The following is a 15,893-nucleotide window of genomic DNA, read 5'->3' as shown; positions in this document are numbered from 1 at the left end:
CCCATCGGTTTAGCAAGTCGGAGGCTTTCGCGACCAATATCCATAATAAAGGGTATTGTTTTGTCTTCTTGGTTCCTTCGGTAAAGTCACGTAGAAGGGAAGTAATAAAACAATTATGTTAAATTTTTATTGTTTTATTACTTCCCTTCTACGTGACTTTACCGAAAGAATCCCTGCAGTCACGAAAGCTTTAAATCCGTATTGTTTTGGTTAGATCGCGTAAATGTGCGTCGTTAAACCCGCCACCACCCGACACAGCCAATTAGTAAGGGTTGTCACGTAAAACAAAACGTGACAAATCTTACTAATTGGCTGTGTCGGGTGGTGGCGGGTTTAACGACACACTAATATTTACACGATCTAACACCAAACAAATCCTTTGTTGTGCATCACCTGCGTAGAATTATAACCGTATACACTGAGTTATTTTCTCCCCTGTAATTTAATGCAAAGGTTGGGTGGGGTGCATCTTATAATCCAGTAGGTGTGTTAGCGCGACTTTAATTGTCATGCCTTTACGGTTTTGGGGTGCGTCTTCCTTTAGACGGCGTCTCGTGATCCGGAGAATGCTGTACGGAGAGGCGCGCGCCCGTTTCATTCATCTTAGAAAAGGCCCTTGACACCGTTGACATTAAAGCCTAAAAGTTCAAATTTTGGGCAGTGGATAGTTTTCAAACGCACATTTATTGGGGGGGGGGGGGAGGATTTTCAAGCTGTCGTGGTTTTCACGTAATAAACTAGCTGACAGGGCCGTATTATCCAAGAGGCACGGTAGGCACTGTGCCTACGAAAACAAAAAGGGCCGACGAAAAAATACATTGACCAAGATATCCTCTTGCATAAATATATTTACATAGGAAGGATAGGCGCAGCGTATATATAGAGGCAGGGTTTTCAAATTAAATCTGCTCATCGGCGGCACAAAGCGTGCTTCCGTCGAATGAGGGCACAGACAATGATGAACGTTTCAGCAGCAACGACATCTGTCCAGCGGCTGGACGAAGTACCGCGTGGAACAAGCGGAGTGACAGCGGCGGTAGTAACACGTGGCAGCGGCTGTCCCAACTGACGGGAGTTATCACTGAAGGCCCACGGAACGGAAGTGCCGAGAGCCCACAAGAACCTAAATGCGGCCCTACCAGCTGTCCTGCCAGGCAGGGCAGCAAGAGGGGTCATGAACCCGTGAATGCGACCCCTCTGAGTGACACGGATGTTTTCTCTGGTTTTCAGACATACGTTTAACAGGGTCCTTGATCGAGTTTACTATAATTAATTCTAGATTTGAAGCTTTCGTCACTGCAAGGATTCATACTCTTAGGTTTTTTCGGTAACGTCACGTAGGTAAAAAGACCTATTATTATTTCTATTATTTGTATTTATTATTATTTATTCTTACCTAAGTGACTTTACCGACAAAACCTAAGAGTATTTACTATAATTAGCATATGCAGGAACGTAGTCACGTGTGAGGTGGATCAGAGTTTGATCGGTATGTGGGTGGCGCTCAACATCAGGACATCAGGAAGCTTGTGGAAGATGTGTTATTGGTCATTCCGTAATTTTTTTTTCTTCCATAAAATATGTTTTGTTTATTCCACATCCTCCCTCACATTATACATTGCAACATCCTCACGTTCTGGACGGCGTTACCATGGACATCGACAGTATCAGGCACACCAGACTCATCAGAGCAGGCGGGGGGTAGGAAGGGATTTTGTTTGGGGAGGGAGGTCATTGCCGTTCTGGGCTCAGGTATTTAAGACTGGTCTAAGGTTTAGAAATGTATCCTATGCACGTGTGCATTCTTCTTCCTTGACTCTGAGCTTATTGCTCAGATGCTCCAGTGCTGAGTATGTGTCTAACTAATTCAGCCATCAAGTAGGGGAGAGGGGGTTCGTCATTCTTGCACGTACTCACGAGGGGTTTCCTGACCGCTATATTGAAAGTCCTTAACACAACGTTCTGTTCTCGAGTCAGCCCCATTTCTCTTAAGCTCCACAGGGTAGTTTCCACACTTATTTTTACAGATGCATTGTTAATTGTATTGAATACCCCGACTATATGTTCATAGAGCTCAGCAATTGTCGGACAAGACCAGAAAGTGTGTTTGTAAACGTGCATTACGCCCGCTCTCGTGGCTTTTCAAATCGGCTGCCAGGTTGAACCACACCCATGCATCACAGCAAATTGGCAGCACGTTTGCTTCATGGATTGGCCAAATTTATATATATATGTTTTTTCAATTGGACCCCTCACTACCTTACTTACTCTATTGTGGCCCTAAGTCTGGATCCTGCGTGCCATCGAGTCGATCAAAGCGTGCGTCTCGTGACCTCGCAAAAATGGATGTATCACCTGAATGCGTAGCCAGATTGTTGGACACGAAGCAGCAGTGGCAGATTTTTTTTACACCGTTTAATTTACCGAAATACAGTAAATAAAGTCTTTAGTTTGTATTGTTTTTAATTATTAAATTCATTTTTTTCAGTTGTATTTCTTTGCACATTACATAGTTTGCATATTTTAGTATTCTCTATCGATTTATTTTTACTGTGCTATTTTAACAGTTTTATATATTTGCACACAATTACAGTTTTCACTTGTTTACGTTCACTTTTTTTTTATACCGAAGGTCCATTGAGAAATAGACTCAACGCAGTATTTGTGTGGGTTAATGTTTAAAAAATAAAATTAGCTTATCCTCACGCGTTGAAAAAAGTAAAAAAACTGTACTTAACTTTGCAATTCTTTCGGACAACCTATTTTATTATACAAAAAAAAACTAAACACTTGCCAATAATATGTTGGTCTTAAAAGGAAAATGGAAAATAGGCAACGTTTCAGAACATGGCCCTTCAATAGCAAGTGCGATTGCTCAAGGCAATATCCGTTATATATTTTCCTTTTAAGGTCAGTGTTATTAACACACGTGTTAAGCAGTATTGTTATTTATGCTATTGCACCACTGCCAACGCAGTGCCACCAAATAATATATTTTATTATATTACATCTCAAATATTGTCTTTTAGTGGAGTCAATTTACAGTTGAGTAAGGTTTGTAATCCATTGAATGTATTTACGGTACATTCATAATAAACAATTATGGAAACCTAACTCGTGTCAAAGTGCAGCACGAACAATAATTATGAGTCGGTCACAAGCTCCTTGAGAGGGATGGCACCCTCCACGTCTTCTGCTCTTGCCTCGTGGGTGGCAGTCCCTGCAGGCAAGAGTACACACACACACTTGAAGGAGGGAATGCACAACAGACGGCCACTTGGACCACAGCAGAGAAGATAACGAAGCGTTGTACACAGATTCAACGACGGCCCGTTGATCAAAGACGCGTTAAATATGTTCATGAAATTTTATTACCAAAAATAACCGTCAATAAAGTCTTGATTTGAAGCTTTCGTGGCTGCAGGAATCCATACTCTTTGGTTCTTTCGGTAAAGTCACGTAGGTAGAAGAAAAATAATAATAGATCACGACGTTTCGATCGTCACACAAGTAACTGTCTTCACTCCCACCTGAAGACGGCTGCTTGCATTGGGGCCGAAACGTCGTGAGAATTATTTTATAATGTTTTATTGTTATTATTTTATTATTTTCCTTCTACGTGACTTTACCGAAAGAACCAAGAAGATGAATCCCTGCAGTCACGAAAGCTTTAAATCGAAACCAAGAGTCCGTCAATAAAGTGTTTGGCTTTTTGTTGTTCGTCGGTGACGACTGCGTGTGGACAAAAATCCATCGAGTGTGACGATGACTCTGACTGCCACCCGCCACAGACCAAACGCGTGACTTTGACGAGATGCATTTCACGAGTCTGAATGAACGAAGACGCGGAATTAGATGGTTTAGTCGCGTTATTAGAGGCCGCAATACACTAATGCCGCACGTGGTTATTGGCTGTTTATATATAGACATAGAATTACAGAATTCACTGGTTGGCTGACCTCATTTTTTGACTAAATGAAATCCACACACGAAGACTCAACTACAATTTCACAGGTTGTCGAATCGGCTAAAACTATAATAGCAATAAAAAAATGCTGATTAAATTACAATCGATCCAAGGCAGACAGGGCAGCAAGGTTGCATGAAAAGTAGACCAGATGGTGAGCTGTACACACGCTCAGAGAGCCCATGATTCAAACACGACAAATCAACATTCTCACGAGCGTGGTTGGCATGGGCCCTTGGGCGAGGGATGCTTGCACGACTTTTGTCACAAAGCAGACGCCTCGTCGAGGAACGGTCTTCCTGCCATCGATGGCATCATCCGCTCAAGGCGAGTCCGTCCGTTTGACCCACGTCGCAGGGATTGCGAAAGACGACGTTACCGCACTCCGTGCCCTGCTCAGTGCCGGATTATCCTCGGAGCAAAAGTAGCTACATGTGTAGTAGCTACACGTGTAGTAGCTACACGTGTAGTAGCTACTACACACGCTAAATGGTTTCAAGCTACATACGTAGTAGCTACATATGGTTAAATATTAATAGCTTTCAGCATATAAATGTGGTCCGGAAACCACGAGCAGAAAGGTGGAACGTGATTAAAAGCAAACCTGCCTCTGTATGTAGCCAAATGTAGGTTACACTAAACGAGAAACTCCCACTGCAAGGGGTGGACGTTATCACCGGCTCTCAAGAACAGCCTAAAACCAACCGCAATCCCTGGGGTTCCACCACTTCCCACATACGGTGCGAGATCAGCGGAGATTAAAAACGAAATCTCTAGGGAAATGCACAAATTCCGTAATTTTTACCGATATCGCGTAACGCCCAGAAGGTTTAACGTTTTGCAGTGATAATAATCGACGCTTAAAAAAATACACACTTTCAAAACAGGGACAAACCGCTCTTAATGATCTCGCAATGGATGCAGAGAAATCGATGACTGCGACCGTTTCCCAGCAATCCTCTGACACTGTCGCGACTCGCGAGCTCAAGCGAGCGGTCTCCACGACGAATCAATTACGGGCGAGGCCTCGTCCACCATGAACCACAATTATATTTGTTTAAATACCGGAGTCTCCACTGCACATCCGACAGGACGTCCACCGAGGAGATGACTAAAGTCAGTCTGTGTGCAGGTGCGAAGTGGTGGGGCTCGTGTCATAGGTGCTGCTCGCTAACAGCGATTGCCCCAACAGTCTGTGTCAAGGCGATACGGGGGGATCGTTGTCTTTGGTGGCGGGCGGTTTTACATCGTGGGATTGTGAAAAGTGGCATCGGCTTGGGGAGGCCGTCATCTGGCAGCGAAATGACCATGGCTGATGATGAGTCTCTCCTGCGACCCGTAAGCCAGAATATTCTTTGGGTCTTTCGGTAGAGTCACGTAGATAAGTTCAAAGAAAATAACAAAAAATAATTCCTGCAGTCACGAAAGCTTTAACTCAAGACGTAAGCCAGAAGTTCACAATGGTTAGCGTACCTGAGGCACAGATGTCGGTATCCCGTTGTTGTCGATTGAGCAGATGCTTGCAAATGTACAATATGCAACGGTGCAGGAAGACGAATTGCTCCTGGATATGAAGTGGAACGGGACGGTGGTGGGAGACAGAGATAAACATTGATTAGTTAGCACATAAGCAGAGCGACATTGTCAACAGCAAACAATTGTTCGTGTTCTTCAGCTTGGAATATATTTGTGGTTGATATTTCGCGTGTCCTCAAAATAATTTGATCACGAGATGAAATGATTGAAGGCAGTTTTCATTATTGCGCTCCTGGCGGGCACAGGGCAGTTAAACACACCCGTGTCAACACAAAGACAAAGATCCCCGTATAGCCTAAACATATTATTGGGGCAAGTGCTGTTAGCGAGCACCTATGAAGGTCAGTACGGTACACGAGGGAGTGGGTGGTCAGCACCACGCCCGACCGCCTTTGTCTCACTAGTGGCCATGTTTAGACAACGCACCAGGTACTAATATGAGGCTGAGTTGACATAGAGGAAGCCCAGGACCAGTTCAGATAATCATCACTGGTGTTGACGGTGAGCGGGCATCGAACCCGGATCGCCAGGTTGTGCTGCACTACCACAATGCACACACACATACATACACATTTGTAATATATGACTGACCGAAGCTGTACAGTGCTGCCAAAACAAACTGAATCTCTTTATACTAAACAAATGTGTCTGTTTTTTTTTATTTTACCTGGCAAGGCCAACTGAGCTATTTAGTTATTTTTCAGAAGCAACCTGCCCACGAATGACAGCTCAACAAAGTGGCTTATCACGTGGAAATGTATAGCAGCCGAATACTCTAAACTCACGTCACTCAACGTGGAGCGAGAGGAAAAACCGGCGGACCCGGAGCAAAATCCACGCGCAAACTCCAAACACCCAGCAGGCGTCAGGGTCATGATCGAACCCACGACCTCCCGTGCACCGGGCGAGATAGTCAACATTTCGCCGAGCTCGCGAGCCGCTAGGGCACCTCGGTCTGCACCATGTTGACGCGGCTCCGCCTCAGCTCGGCCACCAGCGCGAGAAGGTCGACGGCGGCTTGGGCTCGCACGGGGCCCTCGGGCGAGCACTCCTCCGGAACGGCCGCGGCACCGGGGAACGTGGTCTGCAGGCCGTGCAGGACGCGGTCCAGAGCGATGAAGGTGCCCGTGCGGCCGACCCCGGCGCTGTAAGGTCACGCGCACGGGCACGCGCGGGGCTCGCACGACGCTTTTGTCCGACGATGCAGGCGCTTGGCGCATCATTGCGAGCGACGAGTTTCACTCGGGGGCACGGGAGTCAAAGTGAAGTGCTGTTCTCAAGGAAGGACGTCTGACTCACCCTAAGCGCGAGTCGCATATCACCCACTGTCCCCGGTTGAAATTAAGCACTGGCCGTGCGGAATACTCGCTCCGAAAACCGTTCTCCACATACTGTTTTAATAACAACAACAAAAATTTAGTTGCTTGTGAGTAATCCAAGATATGTTCTCGACTTATGAACATAGTTCCTGGGGCCTGATCGTAAGTCGAACGGTTCGTAAGTGAGGGTGTCCGTAAGTCGGGTGCTTGTAAGTAGAGGACTGCCTGTATAACCCTTTATGAAACAGCACCAAACCATTTACTGCTACAACACGGGACCTTTCTTTCCAGTATGAAAGTATAAGAATAGGGTTTACACTTTCTGACAATAAAACAGGTGTTAGATGTTCGAACACAAAACCTAAATCTTTTGCAAGGTATCATGTCTGCATTAACCACACGTACTTGAGACGGGTCAATGTAAGGGCGAGGGAGGTGGGGTGAGGTGGGGAGAGGTGGGGTGATCGTGTTGGGTTGAGGGAGGTGGGGTGAGGGAGGGAGGGAGTCGGGGTGAGGGAGGGAGGGGAGGGAGGTGGAGTGTAGTGAGAGAGTTGGGGTGAGGGAGGGGAGAGAGGTGGGGTGTGGTGAGGGAGTTGTGGTGAGGGAGTTGGGGTGAGGGAGGGGTGAGTGAGGGAGGGAGGCGGGGTGAGGTAGGTGTGGTGTGGTGGTGAGAGAGTTGCGGTGAGTGAGGCAGGCTGGAGTGAGTGAGTGAGGCAGGGGCAGGCTTCCACCTGCAGTGCACGACTATCGGCGCCTTCCACGTGGCCGACTTCTTCCGCACTTCCCGGGCAAAGTCGACGAGACCGCCGGTGTGCTCCTCCAGCGGCACCCCCTTGTCTGGCCACGCCGTGAAGTGGTAGTGCCACAGCACACGAGACTCGGGCTGCTCGTTCTGTTGTTTAATTTGCCCAGACAGTGTTACCGGGGGAGGGGAGGGGAGCGTTGCACAAAGTCAGGGAGGGTTGAAAGAGAGGGGTGGGTGGGGGGTTACGGGCTAATTAAAATGTGTTTTTTTTGTCGAGTCTATACCGCCTCCTCCCTGCGTCAAAACTCAAAGTTCCATAGCCAAGAGCCACCCAACCACGATCTCCCCTCCCCCCGCCTGATCTGGCCATAGTTCCCCCCTCCCCCCGATCCGTCGCCAAACCCCCCAGCCCCACCACACGGACGCCTCTACTTACGAATGAGTTCGGTTCCAGAGGACTGTTCGTAAGTCGATTTGTTCGCAAGTCCAACTGTCACAGCTGTCAAATCATTCGGCTTATACCTCGTATTCGTGTGCAGGTCCATACGGGGTACAGCCGTTTCAATATGGGCAAAAAAATGTTGATTTAAAGCTTTCGTGACTGCAGGGATTCATATTCTTGGTTCTTTCGGTAAAGTCACTAGAAGGGATAGGAAAAAAACGCCACTATTTTCAAATTGTCTTGCTGTGGATTTCACACCTGATGGTGATTGCTTGTGTTGCAGTCGAAACGTCGTGAGAATTTTATTGTTTTATATTTTTATTATTTTATTATTTGTCTTCTACGTAACTTTACCGAAAGAACCAAGAATATTTTAAAAAATGTGTTTGTGTTTCTGCCTTGTGATGGGACTTTGTAGGATGAACGTTGAGATTTATGAGGGGCACGGGGTGATCAATAACAGTCTGTATTGGTTTGTAATAAGTAGCCACTGATAAGGGGTTGACAGGTATGAGCTTTGCTCCTGCAGATTCTAAACATGTTGTACGGCATGCACACCAAACACACAAGTTGTATAATCTCATGTAGATGTGTATGCCACTGGTTCTTCATGTTCTGAAAATGTAGATGCCACCACCACCACCATCTATAGCGCGGCAGTTGAACTTACGAACAGCCAACTGGACATACGGACAGGTTTGTTCGTATCTCTGAACGTTCGTAAGTAGAGGAGTCCCGGTAATTGTATCGGCTCCATGAACGCGTACCCATTGAACCAGGGATTCCTGAACCACAGTCCTCGCGACACACCACGCCGCCTCTTCTCGAGTTTACCAATTTTTCCTCCTCCCATTTAAATACAAATTAACTCATTCTAGATTTGAAGCTTTCGTGACTGCAAGGATTCATACTCTTTGGTCTTTTCGGTAACGTCACGTAGATAAAACAATCAATAAAATTCAATAAATGAAAACTACATTAAATCACGACGTTTCGGAGGCAACACAAGCCTCCCTCATCAGGTGTAAAAAAGGCACAGCAAAATAACTGGAGCGAGAGTTATTTTGCTGTGCCTTTTAATTAAGTTGTTTTCATTTATTATATTTTATTGATTGTTTAACCTACGTAACTTTACCGAAAAAAAAACCAAAGAGTACGAATGAACTCGTTTCACACTGCACGCGCCCGATGATTGTTAAACACATCGCACGCACCGCGCTTAGCGGTTAACGCAGTCTGCGTTAACGGAGCCGATTCAAATTATGATTGAAACATCGGTGTGCGTATTTATTTTTATTTTGTTCTCGTGGTATCTCGTTTACCTCGTTTGTTCGCTGTGCAATATTCCTTCGGGAGCCTGCACTCGTTCTCTGCTATGTCGACGAGTTTCTCTTCGGTTTTTTGTTTGCTTGCTGATGTTGCTGTGATCACCCACCACGGATCTCCCTTGTAAAACAGCCCGGAAACTGGCTAAACGGGGATCGAACATCCTTACCATCGTCCACAGAGCTAGGCCACAACCTCCGAATCCCAAATCGGCAGCTGACGGACGACTCACAAAGCGCGTTCCTTCTCCCCGCGACGTCCGCTACGCGCGTTGCGACAAGCACGCTCAACTTCTTTCGCGCCGTACGTTGCCAACCGCCGTCGATCGGAGGCGCGCGCGCGCGTGGCCGACCCGCGCGGAGCTCACCACGAGCGAGCGGAGTAGGAAGGTGCGGAGTTCCCAGCAGCCCCGCTTGGCCAGTCCCAGGGCGCGCACGCTCACGGCGCCGTGATGCTCCTCGGAGCCCAGCTTCTCCGGCCAGTACCGAGAGCACTTGGTCTGCGGTGAACGCGCTCCGAGTTACAAACCAACGGCCGCAGCGGCGGCGGCGGTATTGCCTGCACCCCCCCCCCCCTCTCCATCTCCAGGTTGAGACTGATGATCATCTGTCCATCCATGCACCGTCCAGGCGAGCGCTTGGATGGGCGACCCACGTCGCGTTGTTGTCGGCTGGCTGGGGCGGGAGCTACACGGCGCGCAGCAGACAGCACGTGCTTTGTTGTACCGCACTCTCTATGCCCTCGTGTTTAGTCCGCTCGCCCTTACGCCAACCTGCACTGACTGGCGTGGTGAAGTATGGGTGATTGCCTCTCGTGACCCATATGGCGTGGGGAGGCCCTCGAGCGCCATCATTTCTACATAAATACTCTAATAGTGACAAACATGACCGCGATTGCTTTACTTGTCATTAAGCCGAAATTATCATTATCGTTCCTCGAGAAATCGAAGATCTCGAGGGAGCTCCCAAGAACGTGGAGTGAAAATGCCACCTGCAGATACGTTTACGTGCGATCACTCTTTCCCCTTCAAACGCGTCACAGTAGGAACAAAGCGTACACGTTGAAACGACCGGCAAATGTTACAAACCGTAAGAGCAATGAACAGCCGTGCCCAAACGAGCGTGCGTGCCGAATCACACAATCCTCTAGTGTGTGTATGCGCGTGTCGAACTTCGTTCGCACCGTACGCAACCAACGGCGCTGATCGGAACGTTGCTTGGGACGGACATCAGAACTGAACGCGACAAACGCTTCTGAAAAGCAACGGGAACGTCGGCGAGTCGGACTCACGCGACCTCTCGAACACCGGCTAGAGGGAGTCGCGCCCACCTGCATGCGCTCCACGCACTGCGTGAGCATGACAACCAGACGCACGCGATGCTCCCACAGCATTCGCCAGAAGTCTCCCTGCGTCTCGGGCAGGGGGCCCTGGGTGGCGATGTAGCTTTTGGGACCGTGGACACCCTAGCGAACCCGGGGGGAGAGGGGTGGGGTGGGGGGGGAAGAAATGTCAGAAGGGATATTCTTTGGGTCTTTCGGTAAAGTCACGTAGATAGGTTCAAAGAAAATAACAAAATAACAAAAAAATACGACGTTTCGATCGCGACACAAGCGTTCCTGATGACGAACGCTTGTGTTGCGATCGAAATGTAGTTTTTTGTTATTTTTTGCTATTTCTTTTGAACCTATCTACGTGACTTTACCGAAAGACCCAGAGAATATGAATTCCTGCAGTCACGAAACCATAAAGTCAAAAGGTTAAAAAAACAGACGGGGGGGGGGGGGGGGTGCGGAAGAATCGAGAGTCGAGCGGCGTTGACGACGGCGTGAAGTCGTGACCGTCGACGCAATCATGACAACCGTCTTCACTTTCCAACTCAGGTCCTCGAAGCGCACTCGTCGAGATCATCGTCAGCCATGGTCGTTCCGCTGCTGGACCGATGCCTCTCCCCAAGCCGCCACCGCTCCTTACAATCCCGCGACGCAACAAGTAAACGAAATCACTAAACTACTTTTATTTTTACCAGGTAAGGCCCACTGAGCTATGTACAACTCTTTTTCAGAAGCGACCTGGTCACAAGTGATGGCTCAACGAAGTGGCTTACCGCGTGGACATTTACAGCAGCCAAATACTCTGACCGCATGTTTCTAAACGTGGAGGGAAAAACCGGTGGACTCGGAGAAATGAATACCGCTCGACCACGGGGAGAGAAAGAGAGAGAGAGAGACATGCAAACTCCATATATACATCAGGCATAGTCAGGTTTGGGATCGTACTAACGACCTCGTGTATACCGGGCGATGTAGTCAGCCACCCAGCACCGACTCACGAGCCGATCTCATCGCCCCAGTGCCTCGGTGGACGTCCTCTCGCAAGCGTTCCATCCCTTAGCTGCCACTCCGCAATTATTCCTCACCCCATTGATCCTCGTCCCTTCGAAGCGACGTGTCCTGCCCAAGCACCCCACGCTCCCCCCCGCCCCCCGCTTAATTGTACAAACAGTTTGAATGATCTTCTTGGTTCTTTCGGTAAAGTCACGTAGAAGGGAAGTAATAAAATAATAAAAATAAAACATAATAAAACAATTCTCACGACGTTTCGGCCACAACGCAAGCAGCCGTCCTCAGGTGAAAACCAGGTCCGTCGAGGCGACAGAGTCTGAATGAAACAGCACACGAGCTTGGAGCATATATATAAGCTGGGCGCATTGACAAAGGAATTTGCATATCAAAAGGAATTTAGCATATTTATGGGAAATGCAGGAATGTGATTAGTACTGCAGTTTGAATGATGCCGTTAACTTGGGGCTTTCTTACAGCCCTTGCCCTAACAGCCTGTTAAAGGCTCCTATACGGGGGATCTTTGTATTACGAACGTAGCAGAACAACAGCGGAGCATGAATCGCAATCATAAAGAAACGCGAGCACTGACCGGGATGAACTCCGCGTTGATGTAGTCTGACCCTGGGACTCCAGCCACGGGCTTCAGCCTCACTCGCCCATAGTTCCCTGCGTGCACACAACGGTTGCGGGCACGTTGATGAACAAGCGCCGTTGTCGAAGTTCGACGCCAAGAAGTAGCCCTGTGAGATCCACTTCTGTGGGCCGTTGTTGAACATGGGGAGGCGGTACAAGTGGCGGGGGGGGGGGGGTGCCACTGCTATCTAAGATATTTAAAGGGAACCCTCGTCTCGTAATATCACACCGAAAGCGCACTTGCAATAACATTGCAGAAAAAGACTAAAATAATCCATACAAGTTGGGGAAAAGTCATGCGTACACATGGACTGGTTGACACTTTCTAACGTGAGTTTTGTCCTCGGAAGCATTTGAATAGCAGAACGGAAACCGGGCTGGCAGCTGTCAGGGTAACAGCGCGCTGGTGTCAATACAAATAGTTCTCTTTTCTCTGGCGTCGTCCCCAAATTTTGAGCAATCCTTCGATCATGTCAGGTTTAAACAGGGTCCCCAACAGCAACACAACATTATTATTATTATATAGTATCCTTCCTATTGGAGTGCCATTACGAGCGTTATCGTAACAGACTGACGGAAGGAACGGAGTCAATGCGTAAATGCTTTCGACTCCAGTTGGGCAATTTCAAATACGGCTCTGCACCCACGCGGGAGGATGTTGTCATAGCGATTCTTGTGCTTGTTCTCTGGAAGGCATGCATCCGAGTGCAGGAAGTAGTGATCCATTGTATTCAAAACCTGCGATAGGGGGGCACATGGAAAGGAAAAACACATTAATCGATTGCTTTTTGATATTGCAGATGGAGCGGTGGCGCGTTGGTTAGGGCACTGTGCTCTGAATCCGGCAAGCCGAGTTGATTCCTGGCCTTGGCTAAGATCAGTCCGTGAGAAATATCTGAACTGGTTCGTGGCCTGCCCTCTTCTCACCAACCCGCTCTGACTCGCTGCGTGGGCGATGATCCGAGTGGCAAGCACAAGCTGGCGAGCATCTCCATCGGTTGCTCCCCTTGTGTCCCCCATAGCCAGGTGCTTGCGTAGCAGCAGTACGGACCAGAAGTGGCCCACGCTCGACTTGCCGACGTCCAACTGAACGCCGCAACACGATGGTGCATCGCTGGTGCCCTCAAGTCGACCCCAATACCCTGGTTTCCCGTGTTGTCGCTCATCGCTCCCCCATATGCATTCGCCGCAACGAAGCAACCCTCCCCAATCCACAAGGATCTCATGTAACGTGCCTCGCATTCCGCGAAGCACATGGGGTCACAAACTTAAACTGCGTTCGCATACTAACCAAGACAGATGCGGATTACCCGACGCACACGTGGGACGTTAAAAACTGTGCAGTGTGCGACTGCGGCCACCCAGAAAGAAACCATGGAGCACAAAAGCACACAATGCCCGACTCAACATCATCACAGCGATACACTTCGCTACTCTTGACGCAATTATCTGGCTCGGCCACCTCGATGTGAAATTAGATTCGTTGCTCTCTATCATCAGCTGTACGAAGAAGAAGATGCTGATGATGCTGATGATGGGGTGCGTTACCTCGAACTGAAGCGAGAAGAGATACCCGGAGTCACGGGACATTATTGTGTAGTACCTCTCAAAATCCACCAATTTCACTGGGCTGCAATCCACAAGGAGAATGGGCGCATTAAAAAAAATAAAAATTAAAGAGGGATTAATGCGGAAAACGTCATCTTTGGGAGAGAAAAAAAATGCATTCCACAACAGGGGATACGGAATCCACGTCACTGCGTCAGGGCCACCGATGAATGCGATTGTTTTGTTATTTTGAGCATCCAAAAAACACGTTTGTACGGAAAGACAGACGCAGGGAGAGACGGAGAGAGACAGTGAGAAAGACAAACGTGGAGAGACACAGACACACACACAGACAGAGCCACTGAGCCACATGTTAGCGTTACCAACAGCGCTGCTGCAAAATGCAATTAGATCTTGATTTGAAGCTTTCGTGACTGCAGGAATCCATACTCTTTGGTTCTTTCGTTAAAGTCACGTAGGTAGATAAAATAAGAATAGATCACGACGTTTCGATCGCAACACAAGCGGTCGTCCTCAGGCGGGAAAAATAATCCAGCAGTGGAACTGCTGAACCAGAGAGAGAGCTGTCGTGATCTATTAATATGTTTTCTACCTACGTGACTTTACCGAAAGAATCAAAGATAATGCAATTAGAGTTTAACTTTCTTTGAGGAGGGGGGCAGTGCCCAGGCTAAACTATTTTTAGCGGGGTCGCCCATCCAGGCTTAAGGATATTTCCCATGGCAGCTGCATATTTTAACCGTGAGATTGATTAACGCCCAAAGTGAATTTTGTCGCATAAATAATCCAATTCCCCCTCCCCCCCTCCCCAAAAACGAATCAAACACGGGATAAAACGAGCATTCAACCTCCTCAACCAAACTTCCCCACAACCCTCTCTCTTTCACCGTGCCCTTCAAAGCCTCAGATAATCTTCGCGTCTCGCATAGCTACGCGTGGCCTCATTACCACCAAAGGCGGCACCGCGTGGCCAGGGCACGAGGCCCCTCCGTCAAACCCGTTTACCGCTCGCATTCAAGCGCAGCCTCTGTGCAACGAGAAGACCTCTTGGATCCGGAACCCGGCGAGCGAGTGCGAAGGTCTCGGAGTTGATCGCTGCGATCAGCGAGCCCATCCTAGACGGTGGCGTAATCACCACGTTGTCCGCTGGCGGGGGGTTGCGGAAATCGGTCACGTGGGACGCCCAATATTTGATTTTGTCTCGCACGGTTTTACCTGGGTTATATATCGCGCCTCCTCTTGCCTCGTCACACCATTACAGAAATGTTGTTGTTCTTTGACGCTGTTGTTGAAAACATTTGTCATGGTGGTTGCCGAGGGGGGGGAGGGGGGTTCCCCAACTCGTAGCTTTGGCCACCCGAGGCGAGGTGGCCAAGGCACCCCATGTGTCCCCACGCTCATCACGCGACTGATCCTCTCCCATGCCCTCTACTCGTGGCAACCTTGTGCTCTCCTGATTTTGGACAATTCCTTTTCATGGAAACAAAAGTCACACGTATTTCAGCCCCGCCGATGTTGCCCCCGCACTTTCATGCATTCACCTGGTTATTGGATATATCTTCAGATGCACGCTCCTGTAATGACAAACAAGGCCATTTAATTTCAGGCCACAGTGGTGTGCGCCACAAGGAGGGAAAACGTGGACGCTTTTTTTTGTTTCGTTTGTTGTCCTTCCCCCCGCGCTCCTCCGAAGAGCACGGTTGGCTATGTACGGTACGAAAGAAATTCAACATACTTAGTACATTAAGAGGCGTTCGCTAACGTCTGTGCCTCCCCCCCCCTCACTGCAATCGATGAGGCTAGGGAGGGGGAATCCTTGTTTTTGTATAGGGGGGTTATGAATGGGTGTGCGAGTGACGGTGTTATTCTTTTAGAGTTGGGTGCAACATTTGGTGAGGATGAATCGCCCCGTGGCCGCAATCTCACCGCCCACGTTTGGGCATCATCCACTTGCTCCCCCTGGGGCGCACGCCGCGGTATCCCAAGTCACGGACCCTGCGGAGAACAGCGGAG

The 15,893-nt window shown here is 48.6% G+C and overlaps 1 protein-coding gene across 1 annotated transcript; it reads right to left on the bottom strand.

Moving 5' to 3' along the window:
• Positions 1 to 2,682: 2,682 nt before the first annotated feature.
• Positions 2,683 to 15,660, bottom strand: LOC133347392 (receptor-type tyrosine-protein phosphatase O-like). Its single transcript, XM_061559635.1, has 10 exons — positions 15,422 to 15,660; positions 13,860 to 13,941; positions 12,959 to 13,049; positions 12,268 to 12,344; positions 10,665 to 10,799; positions 9,703 to 9,834; positions 7,554 to 7,714; positions 6,453 to 6,648; positions 5,441 to 5,531; positions 2,683 to 3,220 (listed from the first exon to the last, which is right to left on the bottom strand). The coding sequence occupies exons 2-10, from the start codon at positions 13,899 to 13,901 to the stop codon at positions 3,144 to 3,146; spliced, it is 1,002 nt and encodes a 333-aa protein (XP_061415619.1). The 5' UTR covers positions 13,902 to 13,941; positions 15,422 to 15,660; the 3' UTR covers positions 2,683 to 3,143.
• Between the last annotated feature and the right edge of the window lie 233 nt (positions 15,661 to 15,893).

Source organism: Lethenteron reissneri, chromosome 26, assembly GCF_015708825.2.
Source record: "Lethenteron reissneri isolate LAM-NWPU_2019-01 chromosome 26, ASM1570882v1, whole genome shotgun sequence".
Taxonomy (NCBI): Eukaryota; Metazoa; Chordata; class Hyperoartia; order Petromyzontiformes; family Petromyzontidae; genus Lethenteron; species Lethenteron reissneri.
This window is presented reverse-complemented; position numbering and strand designations above follow the sequence as displayed.

What these genes read in the sequence shown, in the direction of transcription:
- LOC133347392 (XM_061559635.1), bottom strand. Translation starts at nt 13,901, where the DNA reads ATGTCCCGTGACTCCGGGTATCTCTTCTCGCTTCAGTTCGAG. An exon ending in AGTGCGTGGAGCGCATGCAG is followed by an intron (nt 9,835 to 10,664) that starts GTGGGCGCGACT and finishes CGTTCACCGCAG; the next exon opens with ACCAAGTGCTCTCGGTACTG. An exon ending in TACCGACATCTGTGCCTCAG is followed by an intron (nt 3,221 to 5,440) that starts GTACGCTAACCA and finishes TCTTGCCTGCAG; the next exon opens with GGACTGCCACCCACGAGGCA.